Genomic DNA, 21,379 nt, shown 5'->3' on the forward strand with positions numbered 1-21,379 from the left:
GCTCAGTGTGCCAGTCTTATATTACATTATTCTGCAGTAGCACATAGAGCTTAAGTAGAGGACTAGAGGATGTTGTTATATAGGGTATGACAGGGACAGAGAGCACTGTGTACCCAGGTAGGGTGATATGATGTAGGGGGGTATGACTGGGGCAAGGAGCACTGTGTACCCAGGTAGGGTGATATGATGTAGGGTATGAATGTGGCAAGGAGCACTGTGTGCGAAGGCAGGGTGAGATGATATAGGGATGAATGGGGCTGGGAGCCCATTGTTCCCAGGTAGAGTGAGATAATAATGTAGGGTATGAATGGGGCAGGGATAGATGTGTGCCAGGCAGAGTGAGATAATAATGTAGGGTATGAATGGGACAGGGATAGATGTGTGCCAGGCAGAGTGAGATAATAATGTAGGGTGTGAATGGGGCAGGGATAGATGTGTGCCAGCTCAGGGTGAAATAATAATATAGGGTGTGAATGGGGCAGGGATAGATGTGTGCCAGGCAGAGTGAGATAATATTGTAGGGTGTGAATGGGGCAGGAATTAGATGTGTGCCAGGCAGAGTGAGATAACAATGTAGGGTGTGAATGGGGCAGGGATAGATGTGTGCCAGTCAGGATGCTGGAGTGTCGGGCACTTATGCAGCAAACACTGGAACTGAATGATCCTCCTGCGGTTGGTATAGAGCCAGATCGGGGTCAATTGTCCCATTCATCTGAATGTATGCAAACAGTAATTGATGCTAATCTTCCCTTCCGGGCTCCTTGCTGGGGTTAAGCACGGTACAAAAATGGAAGCAACCTTCATTCATCAGGTATTTATCAAACTATCTTCATCATGTTTCATGTTTTGTAATATTGTGTTTGCCACCAGGAATGTAAACGAAATCTTATATAAAATACACGCAAAAGCCAATTGACCCCGAATAAATAATCTGATGATTTAAATTAGTTTAACAAAAAAGCAGAAAATATGCAAATACTTAATGTGTCTTACTAACAATAATGTAACACAATATAAACGCGTGTGTCACTTTCACATTGCGGGATTAATATAACAGAATGACTCAAAGTTATTAATTGTAGAATCTCGTAAATCCGTTCGGGATTGCACAACTATGTAATATGTTACCCAGGATTTTTTCCCGAAATCACTTAATAAATATAAAACGAAATATACAATTCGGTAAAAAAAATAAAATGGATAAAAACAAGATATTTATACATTGAAATAGTTGCATAGAATTACGACTAAAACGTTAGATTATTGGCATTTTCACTTTTATTATGAACGATCAAGTAAATGGCACACTTTTTTTTTCATGGAAACCAAAATGTACATGTAGAAATTGTTCCTTTTTAAATAGAGGCATCCATAATGACTACATATAAATAATTCTAAGCCATGAACATCAGTCACCGTGATAATGATTCCCAGAAAGTATATCTCAATTGCAAAATAAAAAGGACCACATGCAGATTGTAAGAAGGAACCAAAACAAACAAATAATAACCAAAATTAAAATATTGTGTGAAATCCAGTTTCTCCAAACAAAAACAAACAACAATCGGAATCAACGTGATCCCTATTTTCCCCCCAAAAAAGACGTACAATAGACTAAAGAATTCCATATTATTTACTTCAACAATTGTCGACAATGTGTACTTACATAACACCATACAACTGTCACATAGGACACCGAAAACAGAAAGCATATTGTCCAACATCAACTAATAACTAGATTTGTTGTGCCTTAAGAAAAATCGAAACAAAATCAAAGCAACCATTTGAATTTGAAACAATGTAATAAATATATAATTATCACACATAACAGATGTGTATTTTAGGAATAAGACAAAAAGAAAATACAAAACCCCTGCAACACAGTGCAAATTATTCGTTGTGTTCTTGATGTCAGTGTCCAGCAAACAATGGCGATAAATAACATATAAGAGGATCAAGGTGGTTTTTAATGAATTTACAGTAGGACTATGGGAAAACAGGGAAAATCAGAGTAAAGTCGATAGACATAATAGTGCTGATTTATGTGTCTGACTGGGGGGGGGACAGGGATCACTTCAATGTTCTGCTGAAAGCTCCCACTGAGCCTGTGGTGAGTCCCTTTGGCAGTGAATGGGTTACACAGACTGTATACTGAGATGGTGGGGTGAGAGGTTTGGGGAGCACCTGGGAATGTTCTGCTGTGTGATCAGGCTCCTGGCACCCTCACCACACCCCAGTGCTGGTCCTGTTACAGCCCAATAGTCACCAGTCAGTGGCACTGCCAGCTGGGGTTTCTCCCAGGTGTGACCGGAGATGTGGCGCCCCCTGCAGCCGCCGGGTGAGCCGGGCCCTGAGGTGAGGTGGCTGCAGCTGGCAGGGGCCCCTCACCATCACTCTGACAATGCAGGTCCCGGGGCAAGGGCTCAGAACATGCTCTTCACCAGGGCGGCTTTGGTGCTGTTGGGTCTCTGCAGGGAGGAGAGAACGCTGGCGAAGGGGCCTCCTAAGGAGTCAGGGATGGAGGTGATGGTGCCCCCGGGTCCTGTGGCCCAGCCCTGTGGCCCCCCGGTGCCTCCCACCACCGCCACTGACGCTAGGCCGCCAGCCCCTGGCACCCCGCCTTTGCCCTGCTCCTGCAAGTTGCCCTGAGACCCGGTGGGGCTGGGCCCGCCGCCGCCGCAGCTCTGGCTGGGGTTGGGGTTGTTGCCGGGGCCCCCGGTGCTGTCGGGGTCGGTGATCTTCGCCTCTTTGCTGTCGTCATCCCGGGAGGAATCGGACTTTTTACCAGACGAGCCGGACTTGGCGGCGGCAGCTGCGGCGGCTGCTGCCCTCTCCTGCTTCCGAAACTTGGCCCTGCGGTTCTGGAACCAGACCTGGGGGAGGTGAAGAGGTCACCGGGGGATGGGGGGTAGTGGCGAGGAGTTCATGGGGGTACGGTGATATGGGAGGGGTGGATGGTGACAGGATAGGGTGATATGGGGGGTGGATGGTGACGGGATTGGGTGATTTTGGGGTGTAGATGGTGACGGGGTAGGGTGATATGGGGATGGATGGTGACAGGGGTAGGGTGATATGGAGGGTGGATGGTGACGAGGTAGAGTGATAATGGGGGGTGGATGGTGACAGGGGGTAGATGGTGACGGGGTAGGATGATATGGGGGGTGGATGGTGACAGGGGGTAAGGTGATATGGGGGGGTGGATGGTGACGAGGTAGAGTGATAATGGGGGTGGATGGTGACAGGGGGTAGGGTGATATTGGGGTGTAGATGGTGACAGGGGGTAGGGTAATATTGGAGTGTAGATGGTGACAGGGGGTAGGGTTATATGGGGGGGTAGATGGTGACAGGGTGTAGGGTGATATGGGAGGGGTGGATGGTGACAGGGTGTAGGGTGATATGGGGGGTGGATGGTGATAGGGTGTAGGGTGATAATGGGGTGTAGATGGGGATGGATGGTGACAGGGGGTAAGGTTATATGGGGGGGTAGATGGTGACAGGGTGTAGGGTGATATGGGGTGTACATGGAGTATAACAGGGGAGACATGGTAGTATGAGGGTGAAGGTGGAAGTGACAGGGAGTAGGGTAATAGTGTGTGTGGGGGGTGTATGGTGATAGAAGTCAGATTGGCATGAAGGTGAGTGGGGGTCATGTTCATGATATTGATAGTAATGATTATGGAGTAAGGTGCATGGAGGGTGCATACAGTTATATCAGGGAGAACATAGAGGTATAACAGTGACAGGAGGAGAAGGGGAGATAAAAAAAATTATTAGGTAACATCCAACAACACAGATAATATCCACAATATATACATCACTACGGCAATACATGTATAGCAATGCTACAATAACTGGTTGGGATATACTGTATGGCTGTAGCATGGACATGAATTATCTCTGTAATGCCGGAGTGTATGTATCCCAGTACTGTACGAATATTGCGCAGGATATACTGTACCTGCACTCTGGCTTCCGTCAGGTCTATCTTCAGCGCCAACTCCTCCCGGGTGTAAATGTCGGGATAATGGGTCTCCGCAAACACCCGCTCCAGCTCCTTCAGCTGGGCACTGGTGAACGTGGTCCGGATCCTCCGCTGCTTCCTCTTCTCGTTCAGGCCGCCGTGATCCGTGAACAGCTTGTAGGGAACTACACACAACACAAACAATGTATCAGATGTATAATAATAATAATAATAATAATAATAATAATAATAATAATAACAATAATAATAAATTATGGTAAATATAACTACATCAATAAATAAATAAAATAAACAATTAAAAAACAACAGAATATATACAATAACAATAAAGTCTTATAAAACCATTGTCAGCTTGGATGTATAACTGAGTTGGATATGAAGTCACTCATAAGATAATGTGGTGATAATCAACTATCAATCTGTAATTTAGTTTAGAATGTATTAACTTTTTTGTGTATGTTAGTTAAGTGTTAATGAATAAGTAAATAAGTGTCACTAAATATCTGTATGAAATGTAGTAGATCCCTGTAAAGTGATGAATAATATGAGTGATCCCCATGTAAGGACTGCTGGTCCGGAGTGGCAGGGCTACCAGTCAGATGGCCAGCTAAGTCCCTGCATTTTAGGACAGTGTATGTGTGATGTGTCTTCCTCTGGGTTATTTAATTATTTGCTAAGCTTTACGTCTCATCCCGGAGTAAATAAATTATGCCTATCATTTTGGCAGCTTAAGATAATTTTGTTGGCGGTTCGGGTGTGACTAGGATAGTGTAACCCTGTAAGTGAATTACTGCCTCGCCTGCAATCGCTTCTAACCTGATAAATTCTTTCATTTGTGTAAGCAAATTTCGTTTGGTAAATACTAAACACATTCCCATTTTCAAATGCAATCAAGGATTCCTATATACAAGGGGGAACAGCTTGTCTTGCAGGGAGCTGTAGATAGTCCTTACCTGCTGCATAAGGGCTGCTCTGGTGGTCCCTGAGAGTCCCAAGGCTGCAAGATCCTGGGGTAAGGGAAGGGCAGCCGGAGGTGGCCCCAAAAGTTGTCCTGATAGGATTGTACTGAAAGCCACTGGCTTGGCTGCAGGAGCTGAAGTCAGCATAGGCAGATGCCAGGCTGGATGTGTCCATGCCAGCCATACAGGACTCGTAGGCAGAGGAATTAAGGTAAGAATATTCCATTTTATACATTGAAAAGGCTCTGGACGTCTCACCAAAGAGGGGGAAAAAAATAACAGTCTGGAGGAGGACAGACTTGGAGGAGGTGGCTGGTGCTAGGGAGATGTTCACTGCTCCACTCCTGATTCACAACTGGCCTCCCTAGTAGCAGCAGAACCTAGTTTTATGAAAAAGCCTCCTATGAGATGCCTTGCCTGAGGTCTCTAGAGCATATAGTCCTCATAATAAACTTGGCTCTTTCCACTTGGACAATAGCAAAGCGGTTGGTCTTATTGCTGGCGCTGTTTACATGACAATAACTCATCAGTCTATTGGGCTGGCACTGGGGGGACCTAGCTGTCCAACCTCCCTATCATTGATTCCTGCATCTCTAATTAGAATTTAATAGCACACTATTACGCACCGAGCCCTCCATCCTCCCTTCTAACCAGCTCCCTGCCCTTTAATTCAATCACACTCTTTGCAAATAATGAAAGTTGGGTGACGATTCTCCCTGATCCAATTTCCCCCCCAGCTTTTAAGCCATTTTAACCGATCATATATATATATACCTTTGGAAATAAATTGAGATGCTGTGTTGTTGTTTTATTTATTTATTTTTTTAACACTTATTTTTTTTAACCCCCTTGCAGGTTTGTTACAGATAAGCAATGTTGTAAGGGACACACGCTATATTTAACAAGTGCCCTTCTCTGCCTCTGAGGTGACACAGAGGTACTGGCACCGAGGCGGCATCAGCACCATGGCCAGGGCACTACCATGCAAAGGCGCCCACCTAGACATACTGTAGCAGGGGGAAATCAGCCCGATTGCTATCACAAGGTTGGCACATTATACATGGGTGGACCAAGAAAATCCTATTTCAATTTAGTAAGTCTATTTACATTGCACGCTACTATATATTATAACATTCCCACTAACAACAACAAAAAGCCTTATACAGGTGTTGCTGTTCATATTATTTCTATTTATTATTATTTATTTATATAATCTTATATTAATTTATTATTAGTATCATGATTAGTATTATTTCCATTTAAAAAAAAATAATAGTAATATTATTATCATTATTGCATTATACATTGTAACAGTATCACATGTTTTTAAATAATAATAATAATAATAATAGTAGTAATCATTTATTATTTTTATTAATAATAATAATAATAATAATTATTATTATTATTATTATTATTATTATTATTATTATTATTATTATTACATTATACATTTACCAATATCCCAGATCTCTCCTTTCCATCTTTTTGTTAAGTAACAAATAATAGTGGCATAATTGTCTGTGTCCCTAATATCGCTCTCTTACACCCAAAGCCCCTTTCTTCTACCTTAAGTTGCAGAGCAAAGTGACTTATATGATTACACATAGATGCGATGCCCGGGAGGATCTGCTGATGATGAAAACATTCATTATTCTCTTTCGTTTCCCCAACACACAATTTCATTTCGGAATCACTCTGACCAGCTTGGCAGCATGTACAGCACTGAGATGTATCTGCAGTCCCTGTCTTTTCTCAGACCACTGGTGGGTGAGGCTTTCTGCAAACAATAATCCTTGTAAACAAATGCTGGGTATTTTACATGATCCTAACATGCGGATAATTAGTTCAACTGCATTCATTACCCCCTTTATGTGGTCTGTAACAAGTCCGTAATTAAAGTAGCAAACTCATAAAGGCTTAATGGGGGTGTTTAAGTCGTACAGTCATTTCCAGGCTAATAAGCAGCTTAATTCAGAGCCACAGTCAATAGACAAAAAAACAACAACAACATAAGAAGCACATTAAGATGACACTTTTTTTTAGATACTGGTGTTTTATTGCGTTTGCTAAAAGTCAAGGAGCTCTTGTCTTGAACAAAGATACACTTTTGAGTCACAAGAAGTCGTAAAGTGTAGCCAATGAGCTCTGCAGTGAGTTTATGGCACAGGGTGATAGGTTTATGACTCGGTTTGGGCATGATGTACATTTGATACAACAATAAAGTCCCGATGGCTGCTGTGGCATCTATGGGAGCAGAATAAATGAGAACAAGGTTTTTAGTGACAAATTATTTTTCTTTTCTGGTGGCCAGACAGCAGGGAGTGGATCGGCAGGAGCATCAGTCTTCCATGGGCCCTGCAGAGACTGATGGGAATCCAAATGCACTTACTGCAAGAATTTATCTTTATACATTCCGGGTCCTCATGAATATCAATACACGTTGTTGTTTTTTTTTTTTTTTTTGGGGGGGGGGGGGGGGGGGTAACTATTGGATTTTTTCTTTCCATCAAATATTGTCAGATAGTGTCCTATTATTTTAACACTTTTTTAGTTGGCTCTTGTAAGTATAAACCTTATAACATAATTAACTGTATGTGCCAAATCTAAGTGTGTACAACAGGAGTATGTATCAGCAATTTTTTTATTGATCATTAAATAAGTAATCCAAGGCCTGTTATTTTCGTTTATTAGTGTTGAAGAATTAATTTACTCATCTGTATTTTAAAAAATAATATTTTAATATGAATGTATTATTTGTTGTAAGCTATGAAAGCACACATAAACAGTGCTGTAAAAAGTACTAAGATATTTTAGCTGTTCTCGCATAATATAATTTCACAATAGTAACAAGAACTATATAAATAAGGTAAAGCCTTGTCTGTCTCAGTTTCACAAATATTTTGCTACAGATGTATTAAACAAAATATTTATTATATTGAGATATTTCTAATTTTGTATTGAATACACACAATGTTTCCTAACCATTTTAATAGAAAAATTCTGTAAAATAATTTATAAAGCTAAAAATCTGATTCAGTATTTCTTTCTCAATCTACAGATAAGGAGGAAAGCTCTTTTCAAGTAAGTTTTAAACATAACCACTATAATAGATATTTTTCTCTTACTGTTTTATATTTATTTACTACGATAATGTAAAATGCATAATCTACTATTCCACTGGTGTCACATTTATTTTATGGCTGATATATATTATTTTATTCTCTTTAATTATCTTTTATTCTCTTTAATCCATTAAATAGTCAGTATGTATTATATTATATGCATTTATAACACAATAAAATATTTTTCTTTTGCTAGAAAAATATAAGAATAATATATCAGGTGTTAAGCATTGTCTGAAGAAATTAGAGAGATGTATTCATATTTAAATACGGCCATTGGCTCTTAGGCACTCCTGTGATTCCTTTATCAAAATAAAAGCAATAGCAATTGAATTACAGGATGTTAAGTGAAGTTCATATTGTAGTCCTTATGATAATTAGTATCTCTAATTTGTACCTAGACATGATTCAGTATTTTTAGGGTACACATTCAGCTTATTTAGTAAACATGTTAGCCAATTGAGGAACAGGTTATAATTAGAAATTAATATGCAACAGAGGCTATTGTACATTGGTGTGACCAGTTTCCTTTTAGATTGTGTTTTACCATTTTTGTTTTGCTTCTTTTGTTTTGTATTTTTTTTATTGCAATTGCTTTTTTTTCGTATTTTGTCCTGGCATGCAATTCTCTTTCTGTTTGTACTCTGACTGTAGAGCTCTTACCCTCTATACAGAATTCATGAGTGGGAGTGTTCATTACTTATACAGTCATTGCTCCTAAACTATCTATGACACCTGTACTGGTGAACTGTAATCAATGCTTATATTACTGAACAGCACAGGGAAATCAGTGATAGGCTTATATGTGTCATAATGGATATTATTGACCAAAAAACATAGTAATTATAATTATTAAGATGCTATTACCTGCCCTTGCCAGTACCATACTGTTTCCAGTTTGTATATTTACTATAGGTCAGTATTTAAACATTGTTATGCTGCATACTCGTGAAATAAAATCACATAAACCTTTTATTTAATCCTACAACTTCTAACAGTGAATCAATGTCAGTGCAGCTTCCATGCACACTGTTTCTTGACGAAGCAAAAAAGATAATATAAAAAAACTTAATGTACTGATTGGTTCTCCATGTGGTGTAAAACAGAGGTACTCCCACTTGGAAAGATGCTTTATTCAAAACTACCGACAAGAGAAATTTTTAATTTACAGCGATAGTCTTTTTTAACCAAGGTCTTATAAGATTGCCTTGTAGACGACATTAGTAGTTTTTCCTCCTGACATCAACACAAGAAGATTTAATTTTAGCGTGACATGCAAAAGGGCCATGTCTCCAATTAGGTAAACTCTAGCCACGTTAAGTGTCTGTCCCTGTGCTTTATGTATTGTCATGCCAAAGCACAATCTTACCAGGAATTGGACTCGTTTGAAATTAAAGAGTCGTTTCTCACATAAATGACATTGGAACGGTAATAAAAAGGAAACACTGAAATTTTGTATCAGTAAACAGGGCTTATATAATTTTTTCCAGAGAAACCGGATAATACGTATCAATCTCTACATGGTATAAAATAAAGTCCATCATTGTGATATATCTTTATTTGTTAATGTACTTTGTGAGGGGCTGCAGAACCCTTGTGACGCCATATAAATAAAGGATAATAATAATAATAATAATGGTTTAGGCAACGTAATCCAAGAAAGCGCACGGACATCCGATTTTTCATTGACTTGTTTCACTAAAATCGTCACTGCTCAGCTCCCTTTTGCCTTACATTAATGTTTCATACACCTAAACCTTCCTCCGCAAATGCTCTATAGAATAGTGAAAACTGCATCAAAATCCGTCCAGTAGTTCCCAAGATTAGCCCGAAGAAACAGGCCGACCCCTATCAGGGACTTTATTTTATACTATGTATAGATTTAAATTTATATCAAACTTCCTTGGTGTAGTTATGTTGATCATTAGGCAATACAGTTATCTTGCGGTATATGGACATTATTATTATTATTATTATATTATTTTACCTTTGCTTTGAAAACTTTCTGACAGCTGCAACTGTGAGTTTTTAACCTCTGTTTTCAGTGCAGATGCAGTGATTGGGAATTTTGTGTCTGTTACAGCACTCACTTATATGTTTCTAACGTATAGATGTTGCAATAGTACATTATATCATTACACTTTAATAAATGCAGAACATGAGCTGTCGTGATCATCTTTTTATAGGGGTGCCAGCACTTTTCTCCTCTTTTGTTTGCCCGCCTGAAGTTGACTATAATAAGCTCTTAAGGTCTCGTTCACACCGATTCCTTTATTTGCACTTTACAAGTATTTTTGGAAATCAACGTTAAAACACGTCTAAAGGGTTTATGTATTTTCATGCGTTTTTCCCCATTTCCCAATCCCTAAGAGCAGACACATTGTTATAGTAGTGATTAGTATACAGGAGACAGTGCAAATCCTCCATTGATATATATCCTGTGGAGTTCAGGAAACATATAATAGAACATGGCACTGTCAGACTGCAGTTACATGTCACAGATCTATGAGAAAATGCTGCATATTATCTTTTACTTTACGTAACTTTCTTATAGTTTTCCCCCCTTCTGAAAATTGAAGGGACGATGCCCATATTCTTTAAGGTTGGCAACTTCACCACTGGTGAGAAGTAACAATATAGCAAAATGAGTGCCAAGGTTAGTGTAAAACAGCTGGTCCTTCCATGGCTATTATGCTCCTCTTCCATTACAGATGGAGCTCTGGTTCTCCTAAACTGATTTATTCAGACTATAACCAATAGGTCGCTCTCAAACCATTTGCTAAGCATTATTCACGGGGGTTAATTTGATTAAGGTGGCTGAAGATTAGCCAAATGATGTGGTATAACTGATCCTCCATATGTATTTAAAATTCCCCTGGCAGTTTATTCATTAGATGCCCCCAATTTTTTGCATTTGATCACTTGATGGTAAGATTGTCACCTGGTTGGTACATTCCCAAAATGGCTGGTATAAAAAATAATTTAGTGCCAATTACCAAAATATAACAAATGTAAAGAAGCTGGTAATTTCCTCCCTAAGAAAAGATGTCAGCCATACTTATACACAGTTATATTTATTTCAGAACACTTTATAGTGTCTAGTGTCAAGATCACTCAACTTAGACAGTATTATGAGATCCAGACAAGACATCCCAATACACAACTGCCATGTTACAACCAGTAGCAACTCTACTAGTGTCCAGCTGTAACTAATGATGAGTACTCATCAAACATAATAATATAATATTTATTGGAGTAGCCCACTATTACATTATGTATGTGTTGTGTAACCTGTACAACGATATATCTACAGACTGTATGCAGAACAAATGTTCTGCATACAGTCTGCATGATTCGTTGTGATTGACGTCACAACTGGGTGTGCATTTACATGTGCCCTCCTAGTGGAGCTGTCAATCACCGCCGCCTGTGCAGCAAGTGTTCGGGTGTCGGCAGACCAGCCGTACACACGGCACGATGCCCCAATATATCTGCATATATTGGGCAACGGCTGTGCAGCACAGCCAACGTAATATGTCTGTGACCAACATAGTTCACAGATATATCGCTGGTACACACTGGCCGTCGCACACACGATATATCAGACGTTCAATTGAACAGCCGATATGTCTGCCAGTGTGTACCCAGCTTTAGTCACCATGTAATGTTAACACATTATTTATGTTATCATTGATCAAGGCTATGAAGTCCCCCCTGGAAATCTGACAGTAGTGGTCCAATGTTCAGTCTGCGTTGGCTCTGTTTCTTATTAGTAATTTTATTATTATGCTCAGTGCAATAAAGGTAAGTAGACACATCCAGTCCTATAGGGGCTGCGGAACTTATCTCTGCATTTTTGCATGGCACATACTGTGGAAACAAGCGTACAGTACTACGGCCATACACATGTCAAACTCATCTCCATTTGTGACTGAGCCGTAACGGGGTATTCACCTGTAGTCAGTGTTCCGTGTTCAGTGATGGCGTGTTGGTGGATCATTAGCAGCATGTATAGAGCTGGTGCAAGTGCGCCCTTATAATAATGACGACTGTGAGATAAGTACAACTCAGCGTACAGGTGAAAATACGCATTTCATTCCATGTTTGCAATGCGGAAGCAATTGTGGTGGACTTGCATTTAGCTTTGCACCAGCCCCATAGTCTGTCCAACTTCCGTGTGTTTGTGACCTACAAGCGTGCGCCAGTCATGGCTTCAGGGTCTTCCACTCCAGCGCGAGCCACTTCTCTACAACTGTACTATGGGTCATTTACAGTTCAACGCAGCAAAGATTTTAGGAACTACCTGGTAAAATAGTTCTCTCCCTCTGTTGGCTGTGCTGGATAAATAAACAGACCTCTCTTTCAGACACCTCACCCATTCCTTCCAAATGAATTATCACTGGTCCTCCCTCTATCAGTAGCTTTCAACCTATTTACTATGGTTTGGTGAGCAAATCTGCTGTGGACTTCATTCCCCTCTTTGTAGTATCTGTAGGTTTGTTTTTCTGTGTAAAATCCATTGTTGCCATCTGAACTGGCCTGTAAGGATGAAAGCTGGGGAGGGTTTATTGCAGCCTGACAGATCCCAGCCCACTGTTTTGTTAAAGTTGTTCTTTCTACATGTGAGTCCTTTCGAAAACTTGTACCAAATGGTTAATTTGATTACTCAAACTATAGGCCAACTGCCTCACCAGCCTTCCACCACGCGTCTGGCAGGAAAAAGCAGCCATCGGAGGAGTAATCTAATAATACTGAAGTGTGGAAAAAAAAGCCTCTGATTTCCATGCGGCACAAATAGAATTAGAGCTTTAGTGTTCTTTATCCAAAATGGGCTCTTTGTCTGTAATGCAGAAGCACATTTATCCAACAGAAGTCTGTGGACAGGTTCTCGGGTTGTTCATCACGTCCATACATGTGAACAGAGGGAAAAATAAAATTATATGGGTAATCCATCTATCAAGGGAGCACGTAGCAGGCCGGCTTCCTAACACTATGCACCCCACAACAAAGACCCTAAGTCGTAATCAAAATATCGGATAAGATGCCAATCTCCATAATGCTTCAATAAATGAATTTGTATTGAATATTTGAAGCACCTATGCATTCATTGATTGAACTGTGGATTGCAACCAGCAAATCTGTACTGTTAAGTTCAATAATATAGATTGTCTTAAATGTCATAAGAATTCTATAGGTAATGGGACCAAACCACATTATATTTGTTTATTCATGCACTTGTGTACCAGATTTGGGAGACAAAACAATATGGAGGAGGCGCATTAGATGCACACACCTAATAAAATGTACATAATTGAAACCTTTCAAAATGTACTTATCTACCTCACAATACACAATCAGTGGTCTCTCTCTCTATCTACCTTACAATACACAATCAGTTCTCTCTCTCTCTCTCTCTCTCTCTCTCTCTCTCTCTCTCTCTCTCTCTCTCTCTCTCTCTCTCTCTCTCTCTCTCTCTCTCTCTCTCTCTCTCTCTCTCTCTCATATTGAAAAGATGCAGAAATGTTTGCTTAGTAAAGGATGGTAGCACTCTAAAATCTTCATTGATACCTTGGTCACCAGGGGGCGCTCTTCCACTGGAGTCTATAGATGATATTTTCTTTCAAACTAGATGTAATTTACAAAAGTGCAAAACCTCAGTGTGAATCCTTATGTGGAATTTTGCGCACATCCCCCCCATTTTCACCAGTGTATATTTGGGGGCCAAGATGGCAGCAGGGGTGCAAAGGTTTGCCTCTCCTAATGCAAGGACTTTGGCAGACCAATAGCATTCTTTGCTGAGTTTGGGCTTGGTGCATAATTTCCTCTCCTTGTACCACATGTAGTAGAACTGAGCTTTCTTTTTCTGAGATGAATAGTTAATTATGATCCAAAGGATGGAACAGGTACATTTACAAGAGCATTCCAGAGCACAGCACCTTACTGCACATACATGAACGATACTTTCTAGGGTAATCAGGAGGTGGCGATCATCAGAAGTTATCTTTGCCCGTTTATGGGAAAGTACACTTGCAGGTACATTCCGACCACTTTAATAGAAACATTCAAATGTATAAAAGTTAATAATTTAATAAACTACAGCTATGCCCCTGGACTGGCAAATCACGCCACGCATAGCATGAGACGATATGCGCACTGCGACCACGACCGCACCTCCATAGGAATGCATAGTGTGATCGCAGTGCACTCCATAGCGTACGATAGCGTATGCAGGAGCGGGGAATAGAATGGTGAGATGTGTGCGCACGTTTGTAGCGCGATCAGCCACAGTGTAGCTGGGCGCATATGTAAGTTGTGATGTGCCGTTACACTCGTGATTGATTTAAAACATAAATGTGGCTGGACCAAAGAGTATGTTAGGAGGAAAAGGAACAAGTTTAAGTTAATGAAATGTTTTGTCCTAAAGTGTTACTAGGTAGGTCAGTGTTGGCTAACCTTGACACTCCAGCTGTTGTGGAACTATATATCCCAGCATGCCCTGCCACAGTTTTAGCATGCCCTAATAGCAAAACTGTAGCAGTGCATGCTGGGTTATGTAGTTCCATAACAGCTGGAGTGTCAAGGTTAGCCAACACTGACCTACCTAGTAACACTTTAGGACAAAACATTTCATTAACTTAAACTTTTTCCTTTTCCTCCTAACATACACTTTGAAGTGATGTCACCACGCATTATCCCATATAGACCCTCAATCCTACAGAAGTATGCTCAGATGGATTTTGTCAGTGCAGTCCCAACAGCAGGATGTAGGAGGGCAGATATGGGTGTGCTAGGTGCCAGGTGGTGTGCTAGGTGGACCATTAGGTGATTTTATGCAAACATAACATTTTTGTGATATTACTCTCTTGTACCTGGTCCTTAATTACTGTGACTGCCAAAGAGGGGCATCTCCACATTCCCTCCTGCAGCATGCAACATCAAGGCAGGGGGGCTTAATTTGCTATGGGTGCCTTATATGACATGGCCAAACTGTAGCCAAAAAATTCTCATGGCAGTTGGATGAACTGAAAGATCTGTATCAGGGCAAATGAGCGGGAGAGTGAGATTTGCTATATGTTGCTCCCTCCATTCATATCACCTGAGGCAGCTGAGGCAGCCATTTTGTTGGCTGAACCAATATTCATGGCAATGCTGCTTCTTATGGTGCGTACACACGGAGCGATATAAATGAGCGATTTGAACGATAACGATATTGTTATCATTTAAATCGTTCACTTTTAGGACCCTACAAACTCACCAACGACCTGCGATGCACGGGCACGTATGGTCAATATCGATATCGACCATTGCCCGTGCATGCAGGTCAACTTGCTTGATATCGAGCAAGTTACAATAGGGACCCGCGATCGTTGATCGCGGGTCGTTATAGTCGTTGGTAGGTACATGGTGTACTGGATGATCAATATCGATCGTCCAGGACACCTGGGAGATTGAACAACGATATAGTTGTTGTTCGTCCCGTGTAAGCACCATTAGTTTCTCCATAATACCAATGTCCACGGTAATCAGTATGTTTAGGTAAATTATGTGAAATATTATATTTGAGTATCTTCATAATTGGGGACGCTGCTAATATAGTACTATAAAATGGCTTGGAAATAATTCATAATACAACAGCCTGTTTGAAAACTGTACCCATGGTAAACATAATTTATTTAAAGAGATATTTACAGGCTGTGTTAAACTGTTATGGGGAAAGGTTGAAAGTTTAAATGACAATTTTCTCTTCATTTTTTTGCCATTCTGGAGCTTTCTATCCCCCTTGAAAATGTAGAAAGAATGTTAGGAAACAATGAAAGAAATCAGGAGACAAAATGCTATTGTGCCAGAGCAGCAATTCATGAGAAGATGCTTGTCAGGCAGCGGATAATGTCTCACTTTTACCAGCCTAGTGTAACCGCAGGCAGAACACAATGACACGGGGATGAATACAGCGTTAACCCCTCAGAGCAGCAATTTGTGGTTACTGCCACTCATGACCTGTCATTTCTGTCAGGGGTTTTATCAGAGCTCCCAAGTGGCTGGAAGAGTAACAAGGGGCTTGCAGGAATAAGGCAAGGAGCCGATCATTCGGATTATGTGAAATGCAGAATAGTTGGGGGATTTATGCTATGGACACACTGTTTTTATAGTTCTGCACTTTAGGTGTGAGAAGAAAAATAGTAAAACCGTACATATCTGAGTCTTTGCATACTTTTAGTTTGCATTGTATATCTAGGGCTCTATTTTTGTGCATCAGTTGAAAACTCAATGGGAGTGCATGAAGGAGATACAGTTAAGTAATGTTTAGATATGTGTTATACTTGGCTTCAACAAGATAACACATGGCTGTTTTGTCCCAGATGCATGTTTAAAAATCACTGACAAAAATTTGCAAATGCAAATTAAGTTCATACATAAATGCAATGTGGTATATATGAGCTTTTACTTGCATTTCAACTAGAGATGAGCGGTTTGGTTTTGCTGAAAACCGAACACATCAATCTTTGGGGCTCCAAGTCGAACCGAGTCCCAGCTTGGATCACGTTGGGTTTCTGAGTAGTCCTGCCTGGTTTTCTCGCCAAGTTCGGAACATGGATCTAAAAACGGGATCTCACGTGCTTTGGATTGCATTTAAGCCTCTCCCACGTGATTTCAGGTGCTGTGAGATGGTCAAAAATGACTGGAAATGAATGTAATTGATGTTAGTAATACAATAGGAACAAAAACGGGGTCAAGTTACATGATTTTAGCTGTTTTTATAATTTTTTAAAGAAATCTAAACCAACACTAAATAATGTTGGTCAGTACAGATCTCTAATTTCAACATGCACTAGGTGACACATTACAAATACGAGTGTGTACAAAGCCTTAGACTGGCCATAGGAGCGTGCTTTAAAACAAATATTTTGATATATATCCAATTAAAAATACTTGTTTTACTGCCAACACATTGCAAAGCATTTTTATGAAAAGTGATCAGATTTTTGCATACTATTAGATTAAGAAAGAATGATTACTTCATACATATCACATTGCTAAGGGGAGATTTATCAAACCTGGAGACATGTGGAGGTGCTGCCCATAGTCACTAATCACCAGCACGGCCGCAACCTGGGGCATGCAACCAGTGGCGCCACACAGAGGGCAAGGCGAAGAACAGTAAATAAATGATAGCTAGTAACTGATTGGTTGCTGTGGGCAACACCCCCACTTATTTGTAACAAGTAGGTATAGTCCTTGCAACAAAAGTCAGGGTATAGGTATTGCACCAATGTCACTTCATATAATGTTCCACCTATCAGTGCGTCATTTCCAAGGATCAAAGTGAAGAGTCTAGCTTAAATCTCTATAGTATTCTCTTATTAAGGCATGGCACACCCAAATCACTCCAATGGATATAAGAGGTATATAAATAGAGAAAAGTAGAAGGCTCCACATGTATAACTATTTTATTTCTTCAAAATATCCATAAAAATTAAAGATAATGACAATCCACCATATAAATACATGCAAGGCCGTATACCGTATAGTTGGGGTGTAGCATATGTTGGAATATCCCGCAAAGTCTCCCGGGAGCGACCAGTGGACCTGCTGGCAGTACCTTCACGGTACCTTCTGCACACACTAATGCATTTCGACTCACAATTTACAGTCTTCCTCAGGGTATGTGTGTACAGTGCCTAGCTCTCACTTTTACCCCCCCCCCAACCGACTTCTCATTGGTTCAATGGTAATCAGTTCCAATAGGGTGCAAATACTTAACAATTCCCTAAATACATATAATATATAAATTCTACATGCAGATATGTTCATCATACATTCTATAAAAGACTTAAAATGTAATCATTTGCGTTCCACACTGGAACGCTGAAAACTTTTGGTTCCGGCTGTCTACTAATTCACGATCCAGATCATCACTACGGCTGACATCTAGTGTTTGCATCATCTACTCAGGTGATGCTGAACCACCGGAAGTGTCCCTGCCGCTGGTGTCCGCCGGATCTTCACGTTTCCAGTGTTTGCTTTCCACACCTCTAAGACGCCGCGCCGGAAGTACGCAGCACATCCTCTGTCACATGAATATGTTTCGGGTGTTTGCGCCTCAGCCTGGGACATACTTTACTACCGGTATTAGTACACTAATATGTTTATCAGGACACATTTAAACATCCTCAAAACATCCTTAAAATTCTTATAATTAAAAACCCAGAAAACAATATCCCTATTTGTGTATATCTCATATTTCTAGTTTGGTGAAAAAATATGAATTAAACAACAATCTTAAAATACATAAAAACTATAAAATGCTAAATTTTGTATAAAAACTATAAAGTGCAAAATTTATAAAAACCACTTTAACTCAAAGTCACTGTTCAGGCCATTGGGAGACAAAGTGCCCATTTTATAAATCCACTTCAGCTCTACCTTAGCCAAGTTTTCCTCCACATTTCTCTTCCTTCAGTGACTAGTGACTAGTTTAATTCCTAGAATTGTTTTTATACTTTTAGTAGAACACCCATGGGACTCCTTAAAATGGTTTTAAACCGAATGTTTTTCAATACCCTTTTTTATATTTCTTAAGTGTTCCGCCCAACGCTCCCTCAGGGGTCTAGAGGTGCGTCCAATATACTGTAGGCCACATTCACATTCTAACATATATACACAGTTCTTACTATTACAGGTGATAAAGTCTGTAATCCTATATGACACCTTAGTTTTATTAGAAATAAAGGTCTCGGTTTTACTTTGTTGAGTTTTGTGGTTTTTGCACATCATACACAACCCACATCTATGAAATCCAGTTGTCTTAATCCCACCTTGTCTTTTAGGTGGTATATCACTTTTTACTTACTTGTTTTTAATGTTTGGCAATGGTGCCCTTCTATAGACAAATTTAGGATTATTAGGTATAACGGATTTCAAAACTCGGTCTCTTTCAAGTAAATGCCAGTGACTCCTTTCTACTTCCTCTACTTCCTTATATTGGCTACTGAATGTGGTGATAAAAAGTAATCTCAGAGTTTCTTCTTCTCTTTCTTTTATTTTTAAGAGATTTTCCCTATTTATCTTGATCATTTCCTTAATTGGGCCGTCTATGTCAGCTTGTTTGTAACCCCCACTTATTGTCTCTAGAAGGTTTGATAAATCTCCACATTTTTTGCATGTTCATAATAAATATGCTTCATAAATCCTTAATGTGACAACTTCAGATGAATCATATCAATCATGCAGCATCTACAGCTCATCCATTCTTATCTATTGTCACCCAAACATGACCAGATATTAATATAGGGTTGTACTGTCTATGGTGAGCTTTTGCCATTAACCCAGCTTGATCCATACAGATGCAGAACTGAATATGACAAGTACATCAAGTATATAGAAACTGATAACTACATAACTTGCTCAATAACTGTGGAAGACAGAGATCTACTATATTATCACTCTTCATTTCATCTCACTTCTCCATCAAGGTTACTAATCTCACCATGGCTCCCTCACTAGCATCCTCCCCACTCCGTCATCCAGGGCACATGCCCGTCTGTACCCCTCCCCCCCCGGTAGCTGTGCCCCTCTCTCAGATGACCCACAGCATCTATACCTCTACCATTTATCACTAAATATCACTCTCAAATATGCTTTTGCCTTACTAAACCTAACCCCTAATTCCCTTGAGTGCTCCCCTGGCTGTGCCAGCCCTGTTTTGCCCTTCATGCCTTAGGTATAGTGTTTATTTATGCTACTATATCTGCTGTTATTGCCATTGTTCATTATGTTCTGCTACTGACACTCAGCTCATCTCCCTCTCCCTCATTCCATCTCCACCTCTTCCAAGATGACCCTAACTTGGTGTAACATCGAAGCCTTTGACACTGACACATTGTCTGCATCTTTTTATTCTCTCCTGTTCTCCATCTCCACCTTCTTCCCTCTATCTCCACCTTCTTCGCTCTATAGCTCTACTAAATTGCTCCAGCTGTTACTCTCAATCTCTGACTGTCCTCACCCCAACCCTGGCACTATAGACTGACCCATTACCTCCAAGATGTTCCTGCACTGCAAAACAGCATTGGAGAAAATCTTGTTCACTCTTTGACTTCACTTCAAAGTCATACTCTCTTCTTACACCTCTGTTCTTTCTCTCTCCAAACAGTTCCATTTCATATCTCTCATCTCCTCCCAAGCCTTGAACCCCTGCCATCTCTTCATCACCTTCAATTCCCTCCACTGCCCTACCTATCCTCCTCTGACTGCCCTTGACTTTGCTACTTACATTTTCTCCAAAATTGCAGCTATCCATCAGAATGTTTCCTCTTAAAATATTCCTGCTCTTTACTCCCCCCCAATCTAATGCTGGCCATCTCACACCTCTCCTTTTTCTCACCACTGGTGAGAAAGTCCTCTTCCCTCTCCACCTGCTCACCTCGCCCACCACCTTAACCTCTCTTTCCACTGGCACTGTCCCCTCCTCCTTTAAACACACCCTCATCTCTCCCATTAAAAAACCCTCTCGATCCTATCCCCATCTCTAACCAACACCCCAACTCTCTCTTCTCCTTTGCTGCCAAACTCTTAGAATGACTTGTCTTTCAATAAATGTAAAATTTCATCCTTCACCTGCATCAATTTGGCTTTCACTCCATCCACTTCACTGAAACTGTCCTTAAGGTCTCTAATGGTCATCTCACCACTAAATCTAAGGGTCACATTTCCATTTTTATACTTCTTGATCTGTCAGTTGCCTTTGATGCAATTGACTACTCTCTCCTTCTTCAAACCCTCTATACTCTTGGGTGCCATAACATTGTCCTCTCTTGGCTCTACTCCTACCTCTATAACAACTAATTTTCTGTCTCAACTTCCACCTGTACTACTCCCTCTACCAGTTGGTATTACCAGTATACACTGTCCTTTTTCTTCCATCTTTACTTGACTGTATCAGTGCTTCTAAAACTCAGCATGTTTCAAGACTGAACATATTGTCTTTTATCGTCCACCCCTTTTCCTGCTCACTTCTCTTTTGCCAAAACTTTCCTCTCTCCTGTCCCTCAAGTCTACTGCCTGGGGGGTCAGCCTTGACTCCTCTCCATCCTCTGGAACTCACATCCCTTTCCTATCATACTGTCTACCACCTGCACTGCTTCAACTGCTCTCATCACATTCATAGTCGTCATCTTTCTGCCCCATCCTCATTTCTTCCCAGTTCACCTCCCAGTTATACACCGACTTAGGGCCTGAGTCAGAGATGGATGCTGACCTTTGATGACATCTTTGATGTTTTCTACTCTGTGCATGCACAGGACCCGTTCTGC

At 40.5% G+C, this 21,379-nt stretch overlaps 1 protein-coding gene across 1 annotated transcript; it reads right to left on the reverse strand.

Moving 5' to 3' along the window:
* Positions 1-1,309: 1,309 nt before the first annotated feature.
* Positions 1,310-5,213, reverse strand: PHOX2B (paired like homeobox 2B). Its single transcript, XM_088450541.1, has 3 exons — positions 4,936-5,213; positions 3,959-4,146; positions 1,310-2,873 (listed from the first exon to the last, which is right to left on the reverse strand). Exons 1-3 carry the CDS (start codon positions 5,174-5,176, stop codon positions 2,424-2,426), a joined length of 879 nt encoding a protein of 292 aa, XP_088306667.1. The 5' UTR covers positions 5,177-5,213; the 3' UTR covers positions 1,310-2,423.
* Between the last annotated feature and the right edge of the window lie 16,166 nt (positions 5,214-21,379).

This window comes from Taudactylus pleione, unplaced genomic scaffold (assembly GCF_031769625.1).
Source record: "Taudactylus pleione unplaced genomic scaffold, aTauple2 ptg000519l, whole genome shotgun sequence".
NCBI lineage: Eukaryota > Metazoa > Chordata > Amphibia > Anura > Myobatrachidae > Taudactylus > Taudactylus pleione.

What these genes read in the sequence shown, in the direction of transcription:
- PHOX2B (XM_088450541.1), bottom strand. Translation starts at nt 5,176, where the DNA reads ATGTATAAAATGGAATATTCTTACCTTAATTCCTCTGCCTACGAGTCC. An exon ending in GAGCAGCCCTTATGCAGCAG is followed by an intron (nt 4,147 to 4,935) that starts GTAAGGACTATC and finishes TGTTGTGTGTAG; the next exon opens with TTCCCTACAAGCTGTTCACG. An exon ending in TGACGGAAGCCAGAGTGCAG is followed by an intron (nt 2,874 to 3,958) that starts GTACAGTATATC and finishes CACCTCCCCCAG; the next exon opens with GTCTGGTTCCAGAACCGCAG.